We start from the raw sequence: 23,865 nt of genomic DNA, 5'->3' as shown, positions 1-23,865 counted from the left end.
AAATTTTTGCCATGGTGCATGTTTTCTATTTTTTAATAATTTTTAAAGGTTGTGATGTGGTTAATAGAGATTACTGCAGAAGTTCCTTACTACCCTTTGTAAACGAAGTGTTAATGAAAAAGCAACCATGTAGATACATATGAGGCCTAGGGGGAAGTCGTCTGGTACGTATGGCCTTGACGGCAGCCATCTTGAAATCCACCATTTTGAATTAAAGTCAAGTTTTTTAAATGGGAATAGCCTAATATGATACATAATTTCGGGCTAGAATTTAATCAGGAAGATAATGGTGAAGTTAGTTTTAAGATACGCCCATTTGGGGAAAAGTTATAGGCATATTAATTGTTTATACTTACTATGTGCCTAAGTCCCTTACCTCCGCTTCTAACCCGCGTATTAATGATAATAAGTGGATAAAGTTTTCATATTAATACATATTAAGCCTAGAGGGAAGTGATACGATAAGGGTATTGCGATTTGTCAGTTCATGAATAGTGTTGGGATAAGCATCCAGCCATCTTTCTGAATTTTGAAGACTTGCCACGTATTTATTAATTTCCTAGGCAGTGTAATTATTTATTTTAACCCAGAGTACATGAGGAACCTATGGACCTATATGACGTAAAGAAATACAAATGAATTTATAACAAATTGGTATTTTACGAACACAAAATTATCAGGAAATGTAGCCTACAGGTTGCGCAAACGACAAACAATAAAATGTTTTTAATAATACAACTTTAAAGGAACAGCAGCAATGATAGAAAATATCAAAGAGACATAATATGACTTTTCCTAACACGCTGTTTGTACCATGAAAAAGATATTAAAACAGGTAACTTGTTTAAGAGGGTAACTTAATCGAGTTTCCGATAAATACTGATTATAAATCTTACAAACATGAACCATTGACAACAATCGCTAGAAAACGAATCACTAGCTTAAATATTGCCATAGAAAATAAATAAATATAAAACAAAACAAAAGACCATTGATTTACACAAAAATCATATTTCGTTTTCTTTTTTGAAGTGAATTTTCATTTGATTTCTCGTCTCATCTAATATCCATTACAAGCTACGTCTTCGGTATTACTTGAGTGCAAAGATGGAGTTGTTTCGTTGTGCGATGATTCATGTCAGTAAACGAGTTTTTGAAGGGCAGGTATAAGAAATACATAATCACATTGCCTAGGAAATTAATTATTACATGGCAAGTCTTCAAAATTCAGAAAGATTGCTGGATGCTTATCCCAACACTATTCATGAACTGACAAATCGCAACACTTAAAAAAAACGTAATAAATTTAGAAAACATGAGCCAGGCAACAATTGCAAAGTGGCAGTTGGAATCTTGTGAAAATTAGGAGTGTTGCCAATTTGAAAGATCGAATAATGTACATTTGGTGCACATTAGAAGAGTCCTAAATTCATACTGGTTAACTATAGAACAAAAATAAGCATACCATTGGCTTTTGGGGAAAATTTACTATTAAAATTAGGTGCCACATGCTATGGTTTTCATTTTTCAAAACTTCACTTTAATTCAAAATGGTGGATTTCAAGATGGCTGCCGTCAATGATACCCTTATCGTATCACTTCCCTCTAGGCTTAATATGTATTACCGAAAACTTTATCCACTTATTATCATTTATACGAGGGTTAGAAGCGGAGGTAAATGACTTAGGCACATAGTAAGTATAAACAATTAATATGCCTATAACTTTTCCCCAAATGGGCGCATCTTAAAACTAACTTCACCATTGTTTTCCTGATTAAATTCTAGCCCGAAATTATGTATCATATTAGGCTATTCCCATTAAAAAAGAACTTGACTTTAATTCAAAATGGTGGATTTCAAGATGGCTGCCGTCAAGGCCATACGTACCAGACGACTTCCCCCTAGGCCTCATATGTATCTACATGGTTGCTTTTTCATTAACACTTCGTTTACAAAGGGTAGTAAGGAACTTCTGCAGTAATCTCTATTAACCACATCACAACCTTTAAAAATTATTAAAAAATAGAAAACATGCACCATGGCAAAAATTTCTGTCATCACAAGTAATGAACATATGTCCTCTATAAGCAATAAAAATTTCACTGAAATCGGAGCCGGACAATTGGGTGATGTCCCTTGTAAGTAAATGTTTATAGAGATAATAATTAATTGGATTTATCGGGTATGAATAGAAAAAATTAATATTGAAAAAAATATTAATTAGTTCTTTTGATTAAAATATCATGAAAATGGGATGCTAAATAATATCCGGTTGATTTTGACGAAAAGGAATGATTGCTGGACAAACTGTGGCAGCTAAATGAAGTGTTATACGAATGATAATAAGTGTTGTTTGTCAGCTATACATAAGAAAATGAAATATCGAAAAGAATGACAAACATTAAAATTAAAATGTCTACATATGTAACATTGGAATCGAAAAGGACTTATACTGTTAATGTAATTAATATAGGGATGCAGAAGCCGATCTAGAAGCTAAAAACTTGGGGGTCAACCAGAACTCAAACTATGATAGGTATATAATGAGTTTACAATAAATTTTCTAAACTATATAAATAATAGCTTAAATATTTTTATTACTCAAAAACTGCAATTCTAACTGCAACAAACTCCATTGCGAACTTAAATCTCCCAGGATATTCTCCCTCAATCAATTTGAATCCCTCCAAAGAAGCTAATACGTACTCTATCTCTACCGGAAATACTTGTTCCCTCACCTCAAATCAAAACTATGTTTAGTGGTAAGTTTGAGTATATTGTGAAATTCCATTGGTTTTGTCCATTCATGTAATTTTTACCTGTAGCTAAAACGAAAGATAAAAGCTATTTATCTTCGGCTTCTAATTTTATACTCGAAACTACCACAATATACAAACATCCATACCCCCTGTTGTCACAATCACCAAGCTTAACTAATTTAACCCGTGTCTATCTATGGTTGTCACTTGCAGTCATATCTTAGAACACTTCAGTTCGTCGTCTGAAATGAATTTGGATACCAACGTTACACTAACTATGAATAACGAAGTCAATAATGGAGTTGAAATCATCTTGCACTATGTATATACAACATAAGATACTTTCAATCCTACACTCAAACACGTTCGGAAAGATTAGGTACGAGATCTCCGGCAATTAGTCAAGTTCTTGTTAGGAAGTTGATTGATTTAATAAATTTCTTGTCTTTGACTGTTGTCAGATAAGTATTTTTGTGTGTTGGAAGGAAGAAATATGGGATGTATGATTTAGATTTCTGGGCTTTCTGCATCTTATGGCCATTTAGCCCGTAATGTATGAGGGATGACGTCCCTCGGCGAACACACTATCCGGGGAAAGAAGGAAGCGGCCTGGGACTTATACCACCCCAGCATTTGCCTGGTGTGAATGAGGAAAAGCCAGGAAAACCTCATTCAGGGTGCCTGGCCTGAAAAAGCGTTTAAAATTTATCGACTGAGGAATCAAACCCGGGACCGCTCGCACCGAAGGCGAGAGCGTTAGCAACTACACTACGCGTGGGCACAAGGAAGAAATACATTATCTCATTTTGAAATACTGCATCTTCAGATCTCTTCGTCCCGCTAAGCTTCATTTTATCCTCTTTCAAATATCAATAACCTAATTCGCACACTGAATACACGCATAATACTTGCAACATGAAAATTGATCTGGGAAGCAAATCTGAAACAGCCTGAATGAATTTCCAACGGCAAGTCGTGATTAATCATTGTTTACATTTTATATTTAAAAGACTATGAAGTGCAATGGAAGATTGTTTGAAATTCCACAACATGGTTATTATACCACGCGACCTGTATGCTTGCTACAAGACTTCTATGCTTAGCTGGAGCATGAACCAAGAAAAAGAGCATTAGCGATCGAATTGATTCGTAATATTAACATTTTATTTAGATACAGTACGTCAATGAGTCCGATCACACTGTACTAGTACTTCAATAGACAGTAAATTTTACATGTCAAAAGGGTTTCTGAATACCTAGTTAAGGCTCGTTTATATTCCCCAATGCTGAATGATTATATTAAATCAATAAAACTGCAGCCAAATTACTCTAATTTTAAACAAATCTTTAGTTAGCATACTTGAAAGTAAATCAGAAAGCAGGCGTGATATAGGTTAAAATTGTATCATAAATCTAGAGAAGAATATTGTGAACGAGAAAACTTGTCAGATGTTTAACTGTAAAACAAAAAGATGCGACTCAAGCATGATATTGTTATAGAAAGATAGTACTGTCGATAACTTCCCCACATAGGTCATGCTGAGGAAACTTATAAAAGCGATTTTTAACTTTCGGCACATAAAAGCAACATGACACTGAATCCGTATTAAATAATAGTATTTTCGTGACTGCAAAACGTGAGAAACATATAGCACTGTGTAAATCTGTATGTTCGGCTTCCACAGTAAGATCCAACTCTTACAACATCTCAATGTCATTAGTAATATCACAAATAGAAACGGAATCAAGCAGACTAGACTAGAATGTTCGGAACTGCGTAAGATATTGTTTTCCAAATGAGTACCAGATGAATATTGTTCCTGGCCATCTAAATTAATATGCTTGAACGGAACCTGGACACATTACACATCTGACAAATACGAGGCTCAGTGATGTTTTGAGGTGGTATTATGTGCTATCACACTGTTCATAGCTGAAACTCTTCGATATATTCTCCAACTCTTAATGATCCAATATTGCGAACATTTCGGAAGTCACTTTATATTCATGAACAACAATTCTCGCGCCCATTCGATACATATCTGTAGGAATGTCCGTTACAATGCAGATATTACTCGACTAGGACGACTGAACTGTTTTCCAGACAGAATCCTGTTTACATAGCTCGTAGTTCAGGGCGGAGTAAATAAAGGTGTTCAAAGTTTACACAGCACAATAAGGATGTTGACAGGTATTTAGTAAGACAAATTCAATTCTATAACCACACATTAAAGTCATTGATGAAATATTTAAAATATTTATTCACCGAATAAGCTCACCTGTGTTAATAAATTACCCTTCTTGGATCTATCCAGTGATACCGACTAGTGTCATATTACCGTATTATTGATGAAATATTTATTCATCAAATATGGAAGTAATTGTAAGAGCTAGTTTTGAATATTTTCGATTTTATGTCACTGGTAAAGTATCTTTAGTACCATTAGATGTAAGAAGAAATTCCAAAACATTTGTGTGCAGTATCAGTACTCGTAAAACTGTAAGTTTCAAGTTTGGTCTCAACTCACGGTCGTTGGTACAGCCTCTATGTTTCTGTGTGAATACTGCAGATATCCCAAAATTTCAAGTGGTCACCGAAACTTTAAATGAGTTGTGATCTGAATTTTTCTCATGATTACAAGACTTGTGAGACATCTGTCGTCACCCGAAAGTGAAACTTGTGTCGCAAGCACTAAAGCTACTCATAAAACATGTTCCAGGTCAAAGAATTTCAAAATAGTAACTTTTTTAGATTGTAGATGAGTGAAACTGAATGTACACCATTCTGAGATTTATCCTAGTCTAAACGTACCGTTAGTTATTACCAAGGTAACAATGAGTAACGCTCCTTCTTTAGTATGCGTGTCTTGAAACAGCAAAACTGCTGCCATTATGAAGAGCACATCAGTAATTATCGTTGTTATCACCTCGAAAACAAGCCATGTAACCAGCAAGCAAATAACTTCCTGAAAGAATAAATAAAAGTAAATCTTCAATATTAAGGCAAATTAATCTTGATTTAGTTATTCGAATCGGTGGATATTCTATAATTTCAACTAGCAAAATTTCCAACATCAGAAAGAGAAAATAATTCCTCATAAAGTTACCTGAAATGGAAAGTTTGAGACACTGTGGTAGCGTTTTCATACTAAAAAACGTTAAAACCATGAGCGTTCTAAACAATTTCCAATAGGGACAAAAGATCGATACACAAGCGCAATTGCCAATTTACACACACCTTAATGTATGCGTTCATATAATGTTTCATATAAAACAAATATATTTACCCACGTTACATAACTTTATTAACTAATATAGAATTATTTATAAATATATTAGATATTATAGTATGTGAGTATGTGTTTTGGAATGTATTTCGAACAACTGAGACTCCTGGATTGCTTCCCAAAGAAAGCGGCCATGGTTAGAATGTCTTTTAAAACTAGATTAGTGTACTGTATTCATCATAACTGATATGAACCTCATATAGATATCACTCACTTACTCACTTTAAGGTTTATGGAATAAGTACGCTTTGACCATAGAAACAAAAACTTACAATTCGATGTCTTGTACAGTCAGTCACATAAGTATTTGTACCCATGACTACTATCAATCCATTAGGTCGAGTCCAACAGTTTTGATGGAATTACAGACACCTGGACAGATCAAACCCAACTTACACATAACAATCCAACCAGGAGACGACAGTTGGTAAGCTTGTGGATTACTGAAACAGGCTTTTGCTGTTCAGTTGATGCAACAAAAAAAAATCTCCACTTTAAGATTAATGTCTGCTGTTTGGAGCATGTTGTCCAACGAGTACCGTATAACAAAGTATTATAATCCGTTGTTGTGTGTAATGTAATTACATGCTGCGTATGGGTAGAAAGAAAGCCAAACACTGATCATACATGAGTTTTAAAATGGTTAAAATTAACTGAAAATATCAAATCTAGAACAGTTGAAAAAAACAAGTCTGCATTAATGGTCTTGCTTCAATTCCCTGCCATTTCAACTATTCTTTACTTCTCCACATGGGAAAATCTTGCTTGTGACACTGAGTAAGGATTGAAATTGAGATTGAAGTATGTTAAAAATTTCGGGCCTCCTGGGATTCGAACCCGGGTCTTCTGCATTAAAACCCAATACACTAGTCACTTACATTTCTTTTTATTTGTTAACCAGACTTTATGGCTTACGTAAATCAGTTCCTTGGGTTCGTACAAAAACTGTTAGCTAGTTGAAATCCTTTTATGTAAGTCTCAACGAGCTACTAAACCCCTACTATTAGACAATCGTTAGTTAAGTTAATTATGTTCTTCATCAAATTTTATAGTTTAGGTTACTGTAATTGCAATTCTATTATTGCTTTAATATTATTAATGAAAATTCTAGCCCTAATCATTTCACAGATTCAACCTGTTTTACATCAGATTTTATGACGTAAAAGAAAGCGTGACTTGCGTGAAAAATACGTTTATACATTGCAAGAGATGTAATTTCCAATTATTTGCAAATTGAGTCGTATCTGACTATTTAAAAAAAATCTACTGTGTAATAGAAATGCACTTTACACACAACATACAGGGTACTTCAGTTATCGTACGAAATATAAAGGCAACGCTCTGGAAGGCCATGATTTCCAACGCCGTAGAACTGGGAGGGCCGTGAAGCGAACAAGGTATCAAGTGCATTTTGCATCTCTACTAGGGATTTGAACTGGCGTCCTCTAAGGTGATTGTTTAAAGAGTGGAACAAGTAATAATCGGACTGTATAATACCCGGGAAGTATGACAGATGCAATAGTGTTTCCCATCCAAGGTAAAGAATGGTGCCCCGGGTCATGTTGGCCACGCTGGGCTTAGCATTGTTCATAACAGGAGGACTCCTTTGCGATTCAGAAGTGCAAGCTCCAGAGTTTAAAATTTTTCTTGAACACAGCTCAGGTTATAACAATACACAGTTGCATTGACGCTTTGACCAGCTGGTAGCAGTTCCCAATGCACGATGCTGCGAGCAGCCCACCAAACTATCACCGGTTTCCGAAGCTCATTTATTGCTTTTAACCAAAACAGGAAGGACAGTGTCAATTTTGGACTTACTAAACGAACCTCGTATGTAAAATGATTGCTTCTCTCATAAGTTTGGAATGTTTGTCTATGTGTTGGTGCGTTGGGCTTCAACCAAATCGCCCAGAACTACCTTGTATGGTAAAGAAAAGAAAGAAAATCACTCAGCATTCTTTACACAGGAAAGACTCATCGTTATTTTTAGCCGTGATTCTGATCCCAATGTTACGAGTGAAAATCGGGAATTTTCCCGGCTAGCCATATACATACTATAGTTAGCTAAAGAAACCTCCAGTGCTGTGCACGTTCTCTTCGACGCGCAACCCATTTTGGTCGTTGCTCGGAAAGCCAGCCATGAACGTAGTTGGAGTGTGCCATTCTAAGTTGTTCCATATCATTGCAGTGTAAGCGCTCCCCTACCTGGGTCGAGCATTAGAGGTCGAGATGTTATACGAAAAGATAAGTAATTATGTCCAAGTGTAAAAGGATCTCAGCGTTCATGAGAGTGAATTTCTCGTTTTGTTGACAGTGTTGTAATTAGCAAGGTATCATAGACAATTTATTACTCGGCTCTCGCTGCTACTTCGACATTTTTTCCTGCATTTCAGTTTTTGAGTGACAATGCCCAAACGAAAATATTCTTAAGCCAGATCCGAATTACTGAATGTGAGAGTGCGAACGCATCAGCGTGAATGAACGTGGATCACCGCTTACGGAACACGACAGCGGACCTTTTGAGATTGTTCGATTTGCGGTGCTGGGACCACTACAACAATCTCAAGACAAGTTGACCGGTCGAAGAGTATAGAGAGTACTTTTAATATACTATAAGCGACACGTCAGCCACCTTATGCTTATATTTAGAACAGGTTTATCAACGGCCGTATAAATTAAAAATAGAATCTCCTCATTTGTATAATTAATGTTATTTCACTTGTAATTTGTTCGAAATTATTATTATATGTGTCATATGTTATGAAATAGGATTTCATTTACTTGTTAAATTGTTTACTTGTTTTTAGCTCATTATCCAAAACTAAGTAATCTCCGTACTTATTTATACATTTTTCTTTTACAGTACCTATATTTTTGTCCACCGTTTCCTGGCTTCGGCCATACAGAAATGTAGGTATGGATAGAATCGCCTATATCATAGGATAGCTGGGAAAGAGAGAGAGAGAGAGAGAAGAAAAATATAGAGAGGAGCTAGGTAAACATTCGTGTTTACAGGAAATCACATCCACGACGAAAACCGCGATCTTAAAGCACACAAGAGTACAAGACCCACTTCTCATTACATATCAACACCCTGTCCAAAAATGGCTCCCTCCTCAGATGAGACAGTAAAGAAACACAGATGTCTGTTCGCGTTGCTTTCTGGCCCGGAATCAAAATTATGTGCGACCCATCGAGCCAACTTGTAGTGTGTCCCAAGTTGATGGAAGTGCTGCCGAATGATTTCTCCACATACATTGAATTGTAGTCCCAGTTCCATCTGGCTACTGTTTGCCTCAATTGCTGGCTGAAGATCTTCATTTTGTACATGTGTTGGTCTTCCGACACGTGGTGCGTCTTCGATGTTTCGTCACCGTCTTTAAACTTGTCAAACCACCGCTGCATTCTCAGCTTAGTCACGACACCCTCACCAAAGGCCTGGCATATCTTCTGTCCCGCTGCAGTGGCGTTTGACCCCAGTATGAACTCATACAGCATACACACCCAAATGACGCTCTGTGGATGTCCCATGTTCACTCTGTCCTTACCCAAGTTCGCGGTGTAATTGAACTGCCACAACCAAGTAGTACGTTGGATGTACCCACACTAATACTGACCTTCGCCTTATCTTATTTCGAATTTAACTCACGGTAGGAGGGCCATTTGAATACTGACTTCCACAAAAAGCGACATAACTTTCTTGGTTAGTTGAGCGGTTTGGGTGAAGTTTGTTAATCATGTGTTCGACTGTTCAAATCCTGGAAAGAATAGTTTTTTATATATATATATTTATTATTACTACGTGTTTCCAACTTAACCTGTAAACTTAGAGCATTTACTAGAATAACTGTCAACTCTCTACTAAAATTCGATTAGGGAACAATATTACGCAAGTTGTAAATGTAAAATGCCATAGCTGAAAATTAGTATTATCTTCACTATTGTATTATTAGCCTTTCGAGCGCGAGAGACCAGGGCTTGTTTCTCGGTAAAAAAAAAAATCAAGTGGTTTGAATTAAGCGCTGACTTATTGGCCCACGTCTCATATACGATTACAGCTGAAAGAGACATTAAACTCAAATTAATCAATTATTATCCTCTGAGTTGTAACATAAGATCATTCCGTAAGGTATTCTTAACAAATAGAATAGGTCATTTGTTCCGTGTTACACATTTTATAAGGGCAAAATCGTAACTTCGGTGGACATGAAGACAGAAATATTTATGTTATTCCTGTTATAATTACTGTGTTTAATACCGATATCCGTCGGGGGAAAGGAAGTGTTTAACTTGAATTAAAAACTCAGGTACTGTCTTCTGTTTCACTTTAAAGTCTCCTCTTACATAAAAATACTTCTGGAAAGGGACATTAAATCCCAATTAATTAGTTAATCAATCAATCAATCATGCTAACGCAGCAAGAAATATGACAAAGTGCGACGTAGAATAATAAGATTAATATAGAGTATATGAGGGTTAGAAGTTGGTAATATCAGATTGTCTGAAAAGTGTTGAGCACTTGAAGGTCAAAATTGAAAGGGAATTAATTGTCATTTGAAAATAACATTGTGAAACCACCTATGTATTATTTTATTCGATGACCTTATGTCATTGTTCCGGAAACACAATAATCCCATCGGTATGGAAATTATATTGATTATGAGTTTTAAAATATGGCACATGGGTTTACTGTCTTCATTTAAAAGTAAATTAACTCCGTTCAGAGAATTCTGTAGAAACAGAATCAAATACAAGTTTGATAGTGCCAGGTCCAAGCTATACCGTGGATACATTAAAGCATCCCGGTCAAGTTCTACAAACTTCTTACAGATCGTTAAAGATAAATGTGGTTTGGCTTTGTCAGTGTGCTATACGACATGCTCCTTGTTCAGCAGTTATTTTGAATTGCTAGCTCCATCCGTGCTACTTGTCAAGTTTAAGTCCTACCTGGCAGCAGCAGCTCATGATCCACAATGATTTTCCAGTCCCATTTAAAGGCATAGTATAACCTTCCTGGGTGTCAGTGTGGGCTTTGCCACAAATTGTAGATCTTCTCCTTGCTTTGATCACAATCTATCTCGCATACTGTTGTAGTAAGTTATCCACTTTTCATCACGCGTGAGCAATCGTTTTAGAAATGGCTCGAGTTCGTTACGTTTCAATACAGATTCGTAGATACAAATTCTATCGAGTAAATGTTTTTTGAGACAGATTATGTGGTACCCAAACGTCAAGTTTTCCCTTTAACAAGACTTTTCGAAACGATTAATCACTGTCTGGTGATGGATGCCATTGGTGATGTCATGAGTGTCTACAGGACAATCTTGCTGGAATCTTGCAGAATATCACCCACTTCTTCTGTGATTGGTCGCGTACTGCAGAAGCATTTTAGATACCGAAATATCGAGAACAAAAGCGATTGAGCCAATGTTTGCCTGTTGAATCTTGATAACCGATTTTTTACCATAAAATCACACATTATTCATCGGCCTCTGCAGTATCTTTATCAAAATGAAATTGTAAAATGCGGAACAGTTTGGCGGAAAGTTCACACTTTTGAGGAAAGGCAAGTCCGTTTATTAGAATTCCAACTCGTTTTGTATATATACTAGATTCAACTGTCAGTTGTCAAATGACGTTGAGCCTAACTCAGAGCGACTTATACCCTGAGATTCTCATATATCGTCATTTCATCATAAAAAATATCATCTAACTCTAGATTTGAAACTTCTGCTACTATAATTATGATAAGTGTACAGATAATCTGATGTACTCTTATTCATCGTTGTTACTGCCTCCACCTGAATTACAAATCTTTTCTGACTATTCTCTTAATTGTGCCTTTCTTTCATTTTCACTGCAATCCACACTAAAGTTGTTTTCTTCTGTTCTGTCGTGTGACACTTGACACACAGTGACACTCAACGTAGAAGATTGACGTTTCCTTATACAAAATAGTTCAGGCAAACCCATGTTAGTTCAATGGGATTCAACATGCAGTGGTGGACTCTGAGACGTTGCCTCTAATAGTACGGTTTCATTTAGGAAACGAGGTTCGGTACTGGTAATCTATGCTGTTTCATTAAGTATTCGATGTACAGTAGTTTGGACTTTATTGATGGAATTTTCATCTGTAACCATGAGCCATGATAATAGTAATTATTATTAAGACTTTCAATAGGTAATTTTCGAAAACTTGTATCAAAATTGTATAATGTTTATCGCATTTGCAGTCCTCAATATTTTCAGCTGATACAGGTAGTTTGGGACCCATCAAAAAGCAACATGATGTGTTTTCTTCGCGCTAACGGGAAACTTCAAGATGCAATTACAGATGATGTGGTCCAATCCCTTCTGTATGACATCCCACTTCTCGTGCAGATAAACAAAACCTTGTACCCTCCCGACTGGTGTTCACTTAATCTCTTGATGTATCGTTATCACTACGCCACAATTCTTATGGATATCATCACTAAATTTCTTTTTTTAAGTCGGTGAGTTCGTAAAGCAAGTTTCTTTAATAGCTTTCGTAGTACTGTTTCTGTATAGGAGGACCTAATTACTTTTTTCCAAATGTTTTAATAGTTCACTTACGGTTGGTGGTTATCTTTTACTATAAAAACAATAAATTTCTCCATTAATAAAATCCCAGCAGAAAGTGTATACCTTAGTTACTTTCAGTTTCCTTTCCCAGGCTTTCATTTTGCCGTTACTAGATCCTCTGTATGATTTAACTCACTGTTTTCTTGTCTATTTTCAAAATTATTATGGCTGTTTCTTAAATTTTATCTTTTCAGAAAGCCTTTCTCTCAACATAGTACAGCATATCGCACACAAATATTTGCCTTTGATCTTTTAAATTTTTGTCAGTCATTTGCTCGAGTCTCCAGAACTGCTGATGGTAGGTTCTTTGGGATTTGAAAGTTCATGGGCGGCAAGACTTGAGCAGAGAATTACTTGATTTGTACCTCAGTGTTACCACGTACTGATTTTTGAATAATTTAAGCTTACTGATTAACCAGATAAATAAAATAATAAAGAAATTAATTATAGTATAAGAGATTTAAATCAAAAACAACAAACGTTTTTGTTGGAGTAGACATGAGAACCAGAGTGGGCAAAACGGTGAACAAATTGCAACATCGCTTTTCTTTACAGCATGCCGACTGAAGGATAACTCTTGAACCAGGAGCGTCATTTCAGACTTCGCTTGAGGGGGGCAAGAGCACCAGCAACATGAGATTTTCACGTGTTGTACTAGTATATTAGTAGACAATCGATTAAAGTATATGTATTACTCTAACTCTTGGGGGGGCAATTGGCCCCTTCTGCTCCCCCCAAATGACGCCCCTGTCTTGAGCTCGAAAGGAGCCCGTTTAAATATCCCTGCAAGCATGTGGGTTACTTCAATGGTATGTCACTTCCTTCGAAGATGCCTGTTGATGATTTGGTCCTTAGAGTTACATTCAGTCGTTCTAGTAAATATATCAAGTTCTCGGTGCAACAAGTGGACAAGCCACACTTTTGTGAAAATCTTTTTATTTGTTTAAATGGTGTATTGTAAGTATATCTACATTTTTAAAAGTATATTTCGTCAGATTCCCACACGATGGCAGCACTATCGTGACAGTCACGTTGTTGCCCAAAAGGTTTTTGTTTTATCTTTTGATAAAAACAATGACATGCCACAGAGAAAGATGGCGTCCTGCAGCTGGGATAATGCTGCGAGCAGAAGAAAATTGTTCAATTATGATGATTTGGAGGGCAAAACTAGTAGAGATTTGAGCGTGTTTGATGACATAACAGATCAAGACTCTGATTACGAACCGTCAGCAGACAATGCATCAACATCGAGCCAGGTAATTACATCATATTATAAATTGTGGCATGTCATAGTATTATATCGAAACTTTTTGAGTTTTATTTAGCTTGTGGCTTATATTATAATGTTGCTATGATAGCTGCAGAGATTGACGACGTGTTCATTTTCTTTTAAGTTTACTGGGCTAGTGAATCATTTGGTTAAAAGAAAAGTGGAATGTCTGAAATAAAGAAAAAATTTCTTCTACTCATAACTCCAGATTAGTTAGTTTTGGAGTGATCATATATGCCTAATTAGTATATTATACAAAGATAAGATTATGTACTTAGCAGCCTTGATCCAAAAAATAAGAGATTCCATATTCGACAAAATGAACGAGAACAATATATTGACTCTAGCTCCCCAACTATAATTACTAGTATCCCTTATTCTACCGGTAAATTTAGGATCAAAAGACTAGAAAGTTCGTATACGTTTCGGCATGGAGCTAAATATTATAATATTGAAATCCATGGTGTTCCAGAAGGAGCAAAGAAAGGAAAAAACACTGAATTATTTCTTCGTGAAGAAAATCGTAATTATGATATCATGTCTTTCAGTGTTGGCTGCACACCAAATTCGTACGCGTGGGCATAAAACAAAGGTTTTTAAAACAGACACTATCAAACTTTTCATCCAATTTTCTTACATATAACTCTGTGAAGGCACTTTCCTAATATTACCAGACATCTTCACCAGTAGATAAAAGGTATATGCTCTTAAGCGGCTTGTTTAAAAATTAAGTCGAAATTGCCACCAAGTTACGTTACTCTTTAACATGCCTGTAACAGTATCGAAGGCGGGACGGTGCTATATACAAACGACTATAACTTGCTAGGAGAGTCCTCCTAGAAACATTACATATTCCTCTAACTTACCTGGTGGGACCATATACACGACAAGAAAATTCAATGTAAAGTTTAATCGTGTCTAACGCTCGTTACTGTGCTGAATGTGTTTAATTTGCTTGTAATGGGATTAGTGATTAACTCTTATTGCGATGCAATTATACTAGTGGTCTGTTTCTTTTCGTTTTTAGTAATTTTCAAATATTTTCGATGTTGACATACAAAGTATCGTAGATAATAGTCCTATTCACTGTAGATTCCTACAAACAAATCATTTCTTCTGGTAACAAGAGAAATATAGGGCAACAAAATCCCTGAAGGTGGTATAAATTAGAAGACTAATAATAGAGCATTCTCCATTTCCGACAAGAATTGTTTAATAGAGGAACTTAATCACCTTTGCAGCGCCATGCTACACAATGGATACTCAATGCGAGATATAAATATGGCCCTGAAAAGGACCAGAACGAAGGACACTGACAACAAGGACAAAAGTGCAGAAGAAACTGTTAATGAAGAACGGAAGAACACAATCTGCCATCGATACACCGGGAACACTTCTGGAAACCTCAGCAGACTATTTGCCAGGTACAACATCAGGACAGTACACAAACCTCCAGCAAAAATAAAAAACCTAATACGATGAACCAAAGACGACCTGGGACTCCGAACTCCTGGAGTCTACCGCATTCCATGTGAATGTGGTAAGTCATATGTTGGACAAACAGGACGAACCATTGAAGCCAGATGCAAAGAACACAACAGTTACATCAGACTAAACCAACCAGAAAAATCCGGACTGGCTGAACATAGCATCAAACAGCAACATAAGATTTTGTTCATAGATGCCCAAATAATAGCAAAATGCTCAAAAGTTTGGGACAGGAGGATAAAAGAAGCTCTTGCAATCACACAAGAAAAAACGAACCTTAACAGAGACACAGAATTCCAACTGAGTAAAACATGGACACCAATCATATCCCGCCATTTCATGCACCAATCAGAAGCCGTCATTTCAACCACCAATCAGAAGAGTCCAATCATACATACATGAGTATATATATATTCCATACACTCTATTGCACCATCATATTCGCCTGAAATATGAGGACGACGTCAGCCCTCGAAACGTCGCAAGATATAACAGTATTTACCTGGCTGCTAGCCCGAGAAGACCTGTTCACAATACGTCGCCAGGAAAGCTTCAATAGATACTTTAAATATACATAGTTATGTTAAAATTATAATTTGCGTATTTCTTGCTACTATGAAAAGAATAGATGAATATCGAGCTTTGAAAAAGAATTGGATTCTGATTCATTGTTGAATATTTGAAATCACTGCAGCTGACTACTTAAAACTCTCCGTTGTATTCTTAGTTACCGGCGAGCGAATGAAGCTGTGACAATGTTTCAAATAAGATTTTCGAAGTGAAGACTACATAGAAGATAGGTGGAATACCTGTGTTTGGTCGAAATTCACTTATTGATACCAGTGTGTACGCCTTGAGGAGTACAATGTAATACACTAATTAAGAAACATATTCTATCGTTTCTGAAGCTGCTTGTGAAAAAACGCTCTTCACAATTGAGGAAGGCGGACTTATTTTTGACTTGATTTTCTCAGAACAAAGGAAACAACCTTTCCTCTTTCTTCTGTGCAGTCTTCAAATGAAGCCAGTCTTTTCACCTGCAAATTTTGCTCAACGTGTGCTCGGATATTTGAATAAACTTTTATATTAGCTATATTTTGTGAAAAGATTTTAAATATTGTTGCAATATATTATGTTCTGTATTTCGTTTCAGGATGAACCTGCGCCTGTTGATGATATGCAACGTACTGCACGACAAGCAGAATTAACTCTCCAAGAGGTGTCTCGTAAGCGATGGAGAAAACGAAGCCCTTCGTCACATGCGAAAATCAAGAGGAAGAGGAGGAGGGATGAAGGCCGTGAATACTTAAGCGAACATTCAAAGAAAAGGGTCTCTAGCCGAGTTCTTGGTCCCCATGTTCTTGCAAAAAATTGTGCAGATCTAAACTGTTAAAGAAGTAGACATTTTTAACGGATTTTGGGATTTTGGTTCCTATGACATACAGAATGCTTCTTATTTGGTTGCATTAAAGTAAACCCTACGAAGATATCATATCCTAAAAAACTAAAAAAAAAAAAACATATTTCTTCACGAAAATTTACAGTCGAATACACAGTTAAAGTAAGTGCTGAGGAAATCAAAATTTCCAAAAGTGAGTTGTGTGTTCATGGATTGCATAATGCAAAAGGAAGAATAAATTCTATTGTCTCTCAAGTTGCAAGTGGAGTTACAACACCCAAAGCGGATAGCAGAGGCAAACATAAGAATAGGCCAAACAGAATAGACGAAAATGGACTTCAGTCTGTTAGGGATCATACAAACAGCATACCAAAGTACCAGAGCCATTACAGCAGATCGGATAATCAAGACAAATTATTTTTTGACTGTGATTTATCAATTTCCCGGTTGTACGAAGATTTCTACTTACCATGATGCGCGGAAAAGGGCATTCAGAATCCAGTCAGTCAAGATGCATATCGTAGAATTTTTGGCACCGAATATAATATTAGTTTTAAATTGCTTAAGTCATATACTTGCAAAGTATGTGATATGTCGAAGATCAGAGTTGCTGCTTTAAGATCAGAAAGCAAAGAAGATGAAGTAAAAACTATCGAAAATGATCTGAAGGGGCACCAGAGGAGAACTGAAACCATTCAGGACATTCTAAAAAGGGAAACTCTGAGCAAAGATAATAAGAAACTCGTGATTAGCATGGACTTGCAACATGCCTTACCAGTCCCAAAACTTACTACCAGTATTGCCTTTTACTGTCGGAAACTTTGGCTATTCAATTCCAATATTCGTGCTTGTACGAACGGGAAATGTTACATGTTCATGTGGAGCGAAGAAACGGGTCGCAAAGGCTGGGATGAAATGTCTCTCATAAAATTTATAGCCACGAAGGCCGAAGTAGAGGTGCTTGTTGTTTTCAGTGATAATTGTCCAGGCCAGAATAAGAACTGGACTGTGATGGCTCTCTGGTTCTATCTTATTCGGGAGAGACTCTTCAAGCAAATAGCTCATTACCTTCTAATATCAGGACACACCATTCTACCATCTCATAGAGACTTAGCTATTATTGAGAACTTTCAGCTGAAACACCAGCAAATTTATAATTCTAGTATGTGAATGGACATTATATCCAAAGCTAATAAAAAGAATCACTTTCACGTAACACAAATAACTCAACAGGACATATTAAATGTTGAAGCATTATTACAAAATGTGACGAAGACAAAGTGTGGACGCCCAGTTGATTTCTCAGCAGCAGTTGCATTCAAATTTAATGCTGATTATCCTTGCAGCTTTTTCATCAAGCATGCAGTTAACGAAGAGTACAAAGAGGTGCAATTCCTCAGAGTTGGTCGACCACTTTTAATTTCATTGGATAAATTAAAAACAAAATACAATGCGCCACTCAGAATAAATAAGAAGAAACTTGAAGATATAATAAGTCTCTTACCATTCATTCCTTTCATCTACAGCACCAACTTCCAAGTGCTTATGCCAAATGATGATGATGATGAGAGCAATGTGGAACTGATTTAGTTACACCGTTACACTTTTCCAAAGAGATTAATTAATATGATTACTTAATTAGCTCTTAACTGTTATTTCTTCTCCCTTTTTCTTTCTGTCCCCCCCAATTCTCGACCTCTTTGATGGATTCAATATGGTCGACAATTGGGCTGGTTTGGTTAACTGAATTATACTATTCTTCTTTGTTATTTTGTTATCCTGGATAGGTTCTTCCGTAACCGGAAATATTTATCTTCCCCGTGCACAAAGTGAATCTTAACATATTTTTTATCATTTTTTGTCGATTCACGTTTTCTTTGGCTAAGATTGTTCATCTTCTTCGGTGTTACTTGTAATTCTTTGCCTTGGTTATTTCCATCCGTTAGGTCCACTTGTATGCATTTTTCCTTTGTCGTTGGATTCCTTTGTTGTCCGATTCTTTGTATGGGTCTGTCCTAAATGTGACGCACGTACTTCTCCTGAAGCACTTGAGCGTGATAGCGAATCACCTCCCAAGTACTTTTCTTCGCCCAGATTCTCGCAAGGAAGTGAGAAAGGGGTGGAACAAGCGAATGACCTCGCTGAAATGTTAGCTCAGGTACTCAGTAAAATAGAAAATGTTGAGCAAAGAGTTAAAGAAAGTAACGAAAAAGCTGAAGCTAACAATGCTAGAATTCAGGAGTGTATTGTTGAAAATGTGCCTAACCTTTCCACTACTATAAATAAAATCGATAATAGAATGGGTAGTGTAGAGAACCTTTGTAGTACTTTAACTGTTAATGAAAAAGATTTGCAATTGCAGTTAGATAATATGAAAATAGAAGTTGATAATAATAAGTCGTGTATTGAATCTGTAGAGTCCCGTATTGAATCTGTAGTCTCGTGTTGATTCTGTAGAAAATGAAACTGAATCTCATCATAAGGTATTAAAGGTTGCCTTTAATAAAATTAAGAAACTGGAAAATGAAAACGATGAAGTCAAGAGCGAACTAGAAGGGTGTAGTAATAGTCAATCGAAGCTCTTTTCGGAGGTGTTAACTTTGACTAATAAACTAGATAAATTACAAAAAACGAAATTTACGTCTGTGGAGTGTGGGAGCCAGAGTAAGGAAGGTGTTCCCCGTAAACGCCCTTGCACTAGTGTTGATTCTTCTGTGTATTATCCCAGTCGGGGATAATTTTCCCATTAATACTATTATTAGTACGTTTGCTGAATGCGATTTCTTTGCTACTAATTCTGTTAATTATTCAACTGAATCTTTGTGCAACCAAAGCCTGATATTAAATATCAGTGCCCTGTTATTACTAGTAATGCAAATTATGTTAATAGTCCTAGTGAAGCTACGGTTGTTGCCAGCACTTTAAATACTTTTCCTGTTGTTAACTCTTCCGTTTATTACACTAGTTAACAAAGGTTTTGTTACATAAAAGGAAATACCTGTTCTTAAAGGAACTTTTTGCGCTGAATTCGAATATGCACTCGGTTTTTCTCCATCACGTACGATTTTCCCGTAACAGAGGGATTTTTGGGAAAATCCCGCAAAAATTTCCCTTTTCGTTTATTTTACACCCCAAGATCTTGTCCCCTTGCATATACTAACATAGAAATTATACCTAAGTATACTTTGATTCATATTTAACAAACCCTGCAAGTTTCGTAATAATCGCTTTATTCTTTCTAGAGAAATAAATATGTTTGTATGTATACTGTGTGTACTGTTTATTGCACCTTATAGTAATGCTTTCAGATCCCTTAAGTTGAGGTAAAACGTTTTGCTTTATTACCACAAACACATATATAAAATATAATACAATATAATTTACAAGTGCGACAATTTACAATAAACAATAATACAAATGTACCAAAAGGTCATGAAAAGACAATCAAAACTATCACAATATATGAAACTTCCATTGGGTTACAAAAACGTACACTACTTCCTTCTTTTGTAAAAAAAAGTAGCATTCTCTAACAAGACCCCAACAATAGTCCCCCATCATTGAAGGATCCCATCGTCCCTGGTACCTTTTCTCCATTGCCACTATATCTTGGTGGAATCTTTCCCCCTTTAAAGGACAGTGTAGATCCATGTCGCTGAGAGCACCTAGGTTAGCAGGAAAGAAGCTGAGGTGGGAGTGCAAAAAGTGGATTTTTAAAGACATCTTACAACCCAACTCTTTGTATTTCTGTATCATGTCCTGTACGATTTCTGTGTAACTCTCAGCTTTGTTATTGCCCAGAAAGTTGCGCACAACACACTTAAATGCTGTCCAGGCAGCTAGCTCAGCACTGTTTAACTTGCTGTCAAAGCTATCATCAAGCATTAATTTCCTAATTTGGGGACCAATAAACACCCCCGCTGAAATCTTAGCATCACTCAGGTTAGGGAACTTATCTCGCAAATACTTGAAACCTTCACCAGATGTGTCCATGGCTTTGACAAAGTTTTTCATAAGTCCTAACTTGATATGAAGTGGCGGTAGTAATATCTTATTAGGATCTACCAAAGGAGCGTATTTGACGTTGCATTCTCCAGGTACGTAATTCACCCTAGGTTCCCATTCCTTCACTTCATAATGTTTGTCATCAGCTCGGCTATCCCATAAACATAAAAAACATTGGTACTTCGTGTAACCGCACTGCAGTCCTAATAAAATACCAACTACCTTGAGATCTCAACAATGGTCCTTGTAATTTATAAGATTTAGCAAAGTTGACATGGTGTCATAAAATTCCTTAATCTTCACTGAGTGCGCAAGTGGTATAGAAGATTTTTTATTTCCATTATGTAAAAGGACAGCTTTAAGGCTGACCTTTGACGCGTCGATAAATAACCTCCATTCTTCTGGAACGTAAGGAATTCCTAGCTCCGCCATCAACCCATTTATATCCGTACATACGCACACATTATCTTGCATTGAGAAATAGCTTGAAAATTGAACATGCCTTTTCCTGTACACTGATATGTTCGTTTCTGCATCCAATAAGTTCCACTGCTGGAGCCTTGATCCCAGAAGTTCCGCCTCTGGTTTTGTCAGGTGCAAATCACGGACTAGGTCATTAAGTTCACATTTCCGGATGAAATGTAGCTCGCGAACACAGTCAGGGATGAACGTTGGATCCTTGGATGTACATGTTGATGTCGATGGTTCATCAAGGTCATGATCATCATCAGAGTCTTTTGGCCATATCTCTTCCCAGTTGGTAGGGGGCTCGGGAAGTGGAAGTTCATCCCCGTGCGGAATAGGTCTAATTGCGGATTTAACGTTGGGATAACTTATTGTGCATTTGCTTTTTTTAGAATGTCCCTTAACTACTGTGAGACAAAAATAACAATCATCCAGATGGTTGGTGGGTTCTCTCCACACCATTGGTACAGCAAATTTCATGAACCTCCGTTTCCCTTTGGGCCATGCAAGTAAAGTGACGTAGCACGACGCACAAATTATGTTGGGTGCCCAAGTTTTGTCTTGATCTCCCACACGACATCCGAAATATATATAATATGCTAGTTTCACCGATCGCGTAATGGATCTACACTGTCCTTTAACTACAAACTGGCCACACACATAACAAAAACTATTTGGTGAGTTAACACACGAACGCCGTCCTCTTGACGCCATTGTACTGATCACAAACTAAACTTCTGGTCTTAGTTGGGTATAATGCCGTTAAGATCAAACATGAAAGCACTCTTAGCAGCAAAGACAACTTTGAAAGTGAAGTAGTGTTAAACCACACGTCAATATAAAAATGTACAAAACTCCCTCACCAGGTGTCAAGAACACAAGAAAAAAAGAAATGCGCGGGGGGAGGGGGGAAACGATACCGTAGTGGAAAATTCAGACTGCATTAGTTCATTGTTGTCAACAATGAGTCTGTATTCCATTCTTTCTTTCTTTTGCATTCTGTTACATTTGATAACAAATATTGATAACCATTTCATGAACAAAACGAAAAAACTTGGAGAATTGTATATATATGTATTAAGATATACATATACTGTACGTTTAAAAAAATATACGTTGGAAGTACATTCTATTTTTATACATGTTTCTAATTTACAGAGAGCAATACATGTGTTGTTGACTATTGTAAATATTCATTTTTATGTCTGTGTTTGTAGTAATAAAGCAAATCGTTTTTACCCCAACTCAGGAGATCTGAAAGCATTACTATCAGGTGCAATAAACAGTGCACACAGTATACATACAAATATATTTATTTCTCTAGAAAGAACAAAGCGATTTTTACGAAACTTTTAGGGTTTATTAAATATAAATCAAGGTATACTTAGGTATAATCTCTATGTTACTATACGTAAGGGGACAGGAGCTAGGGGAATAAAATATCTGAAAAAGGGAAATTTTTGAGGGAATTTCCCGAAAATCCCTCTGTCACGGAAAAACTGTACGTGATGGAGAGAAACCGAGTGCATATTCGAATTCAGCGCAAAAAGTTCCTTTAAGATCAGGTGATTTTTCTCATGTAACAAACAAAAAGTTTAAATTTGTTAACTAATGTTATAATAACAATGTATGTAATGTAATTCGCACCTCTAATATCATCACATGGTCGGTATCAAGAGGTATTACTTCACACGTTGGTAGTAGCCCACCAGTGTTTAATACTAGCAGTTTAAAGCCTAGTTATGATCCTAGTGTCTTTCATACTGCTATTGTATCGAATAGTCAAGTACTGCGTAACAGTGTTGCCACCTTCAGTGGTATAACACCAAGTTTATTACCTTTTGCTATAAAGCAAAAAGATTTACAATCTTTTCCTTCGTATTCAGGGGATATTAAACCCGGAGCACCATGAAAGTTTTTGAGGGATCTTGAGAAATGTTTAAGTATGTATTCGTTTACTGATGGAGACCGCTTACGGGTCGTGGAAGACTGTATGGTTCTAGCTGCCTTTGCTTGGTATAGTTCAGTGGCCCCCTGAAATTAAAACTTATCAAGACTTTGTGTGTCTCTTTAAGAATCAATATTGTTCGCATCAAATAGAGCGTGCACAAAAGAAGTCGTTGCAATCCTTGCGTTATGATAAAACTAAATTTGTCTCATTGTTGGACTACGTTTGGTTTGTGGTCGAAAGTTATTATAACATGTGTGAAACCCCAAGTACTTCTGAACTTGTGCAATTAATTTTGAATTGTTTACCGCCTAGGGACATGCGTTTGCTATCCGTCCAGCAATACAATAGTGTTGATGAATTGATGAGTAAAGTAGCTTTGTTATCTGGAATTGAGGATACTTCTATACATGAAGTTAGGCCTCCGACAAAGAAAGTATTCGCTAAGCAAGCTATGATTATTAATCGTAACTTAGAACAAGTTGACAGCGGTTGTCAAACTGAGTTCTTAAGTTATGCTCAGACTGGAAATAGGAATAATAGCAATAATGGTAATGGTAACAATAATTATCGGTATAATAATCGTATCGAGGAAACGATAGGAACCGTTATCGTGGAAGGAACCGAAGACGTAACGGAG

At 36.5% G+C, this 23,865-nt stretch overlaps 1 protein-coding gene across 1 annotated transcript in view; it reads right to left on the bottom strand.

Moving 5' to 3' along the window:
• LOC145684638 (uncharacterized) overlaps window positions 1-23,865 on the bottom strand; it is a 70,994-nt gene that overhangs the window by 2,279 nt on the left and 44,850 nt on the right. Inside the window, exon 5 of the mRNA XM_081757028.1 lies at window positions 5,573-5,726. Within this exon, the coding sequence (XP_081613154.1) occupies window positions 5,573-5,726 (154 nt within the window). The remainder of the gene's footprint in view (window positions 1-5,572; window positions 5,727-23,865) is intronic.

This window comes from Thermobia domestica, chromosome 5, assembly GCF_964235325.1.
Source record: "Thermobia domestica chromosome 5, izTheDome1.hap1.1, whole genome shotgun sequence".
NCBI lineage: Eukaryota > Metazoa > Arthropoda > Insecta > Zygentoma > Lepismatidae > Thermobia > Thermobia domestica.
This window is presented reverse-complemented; position numbering and strand designations above follow the sequence as displayed.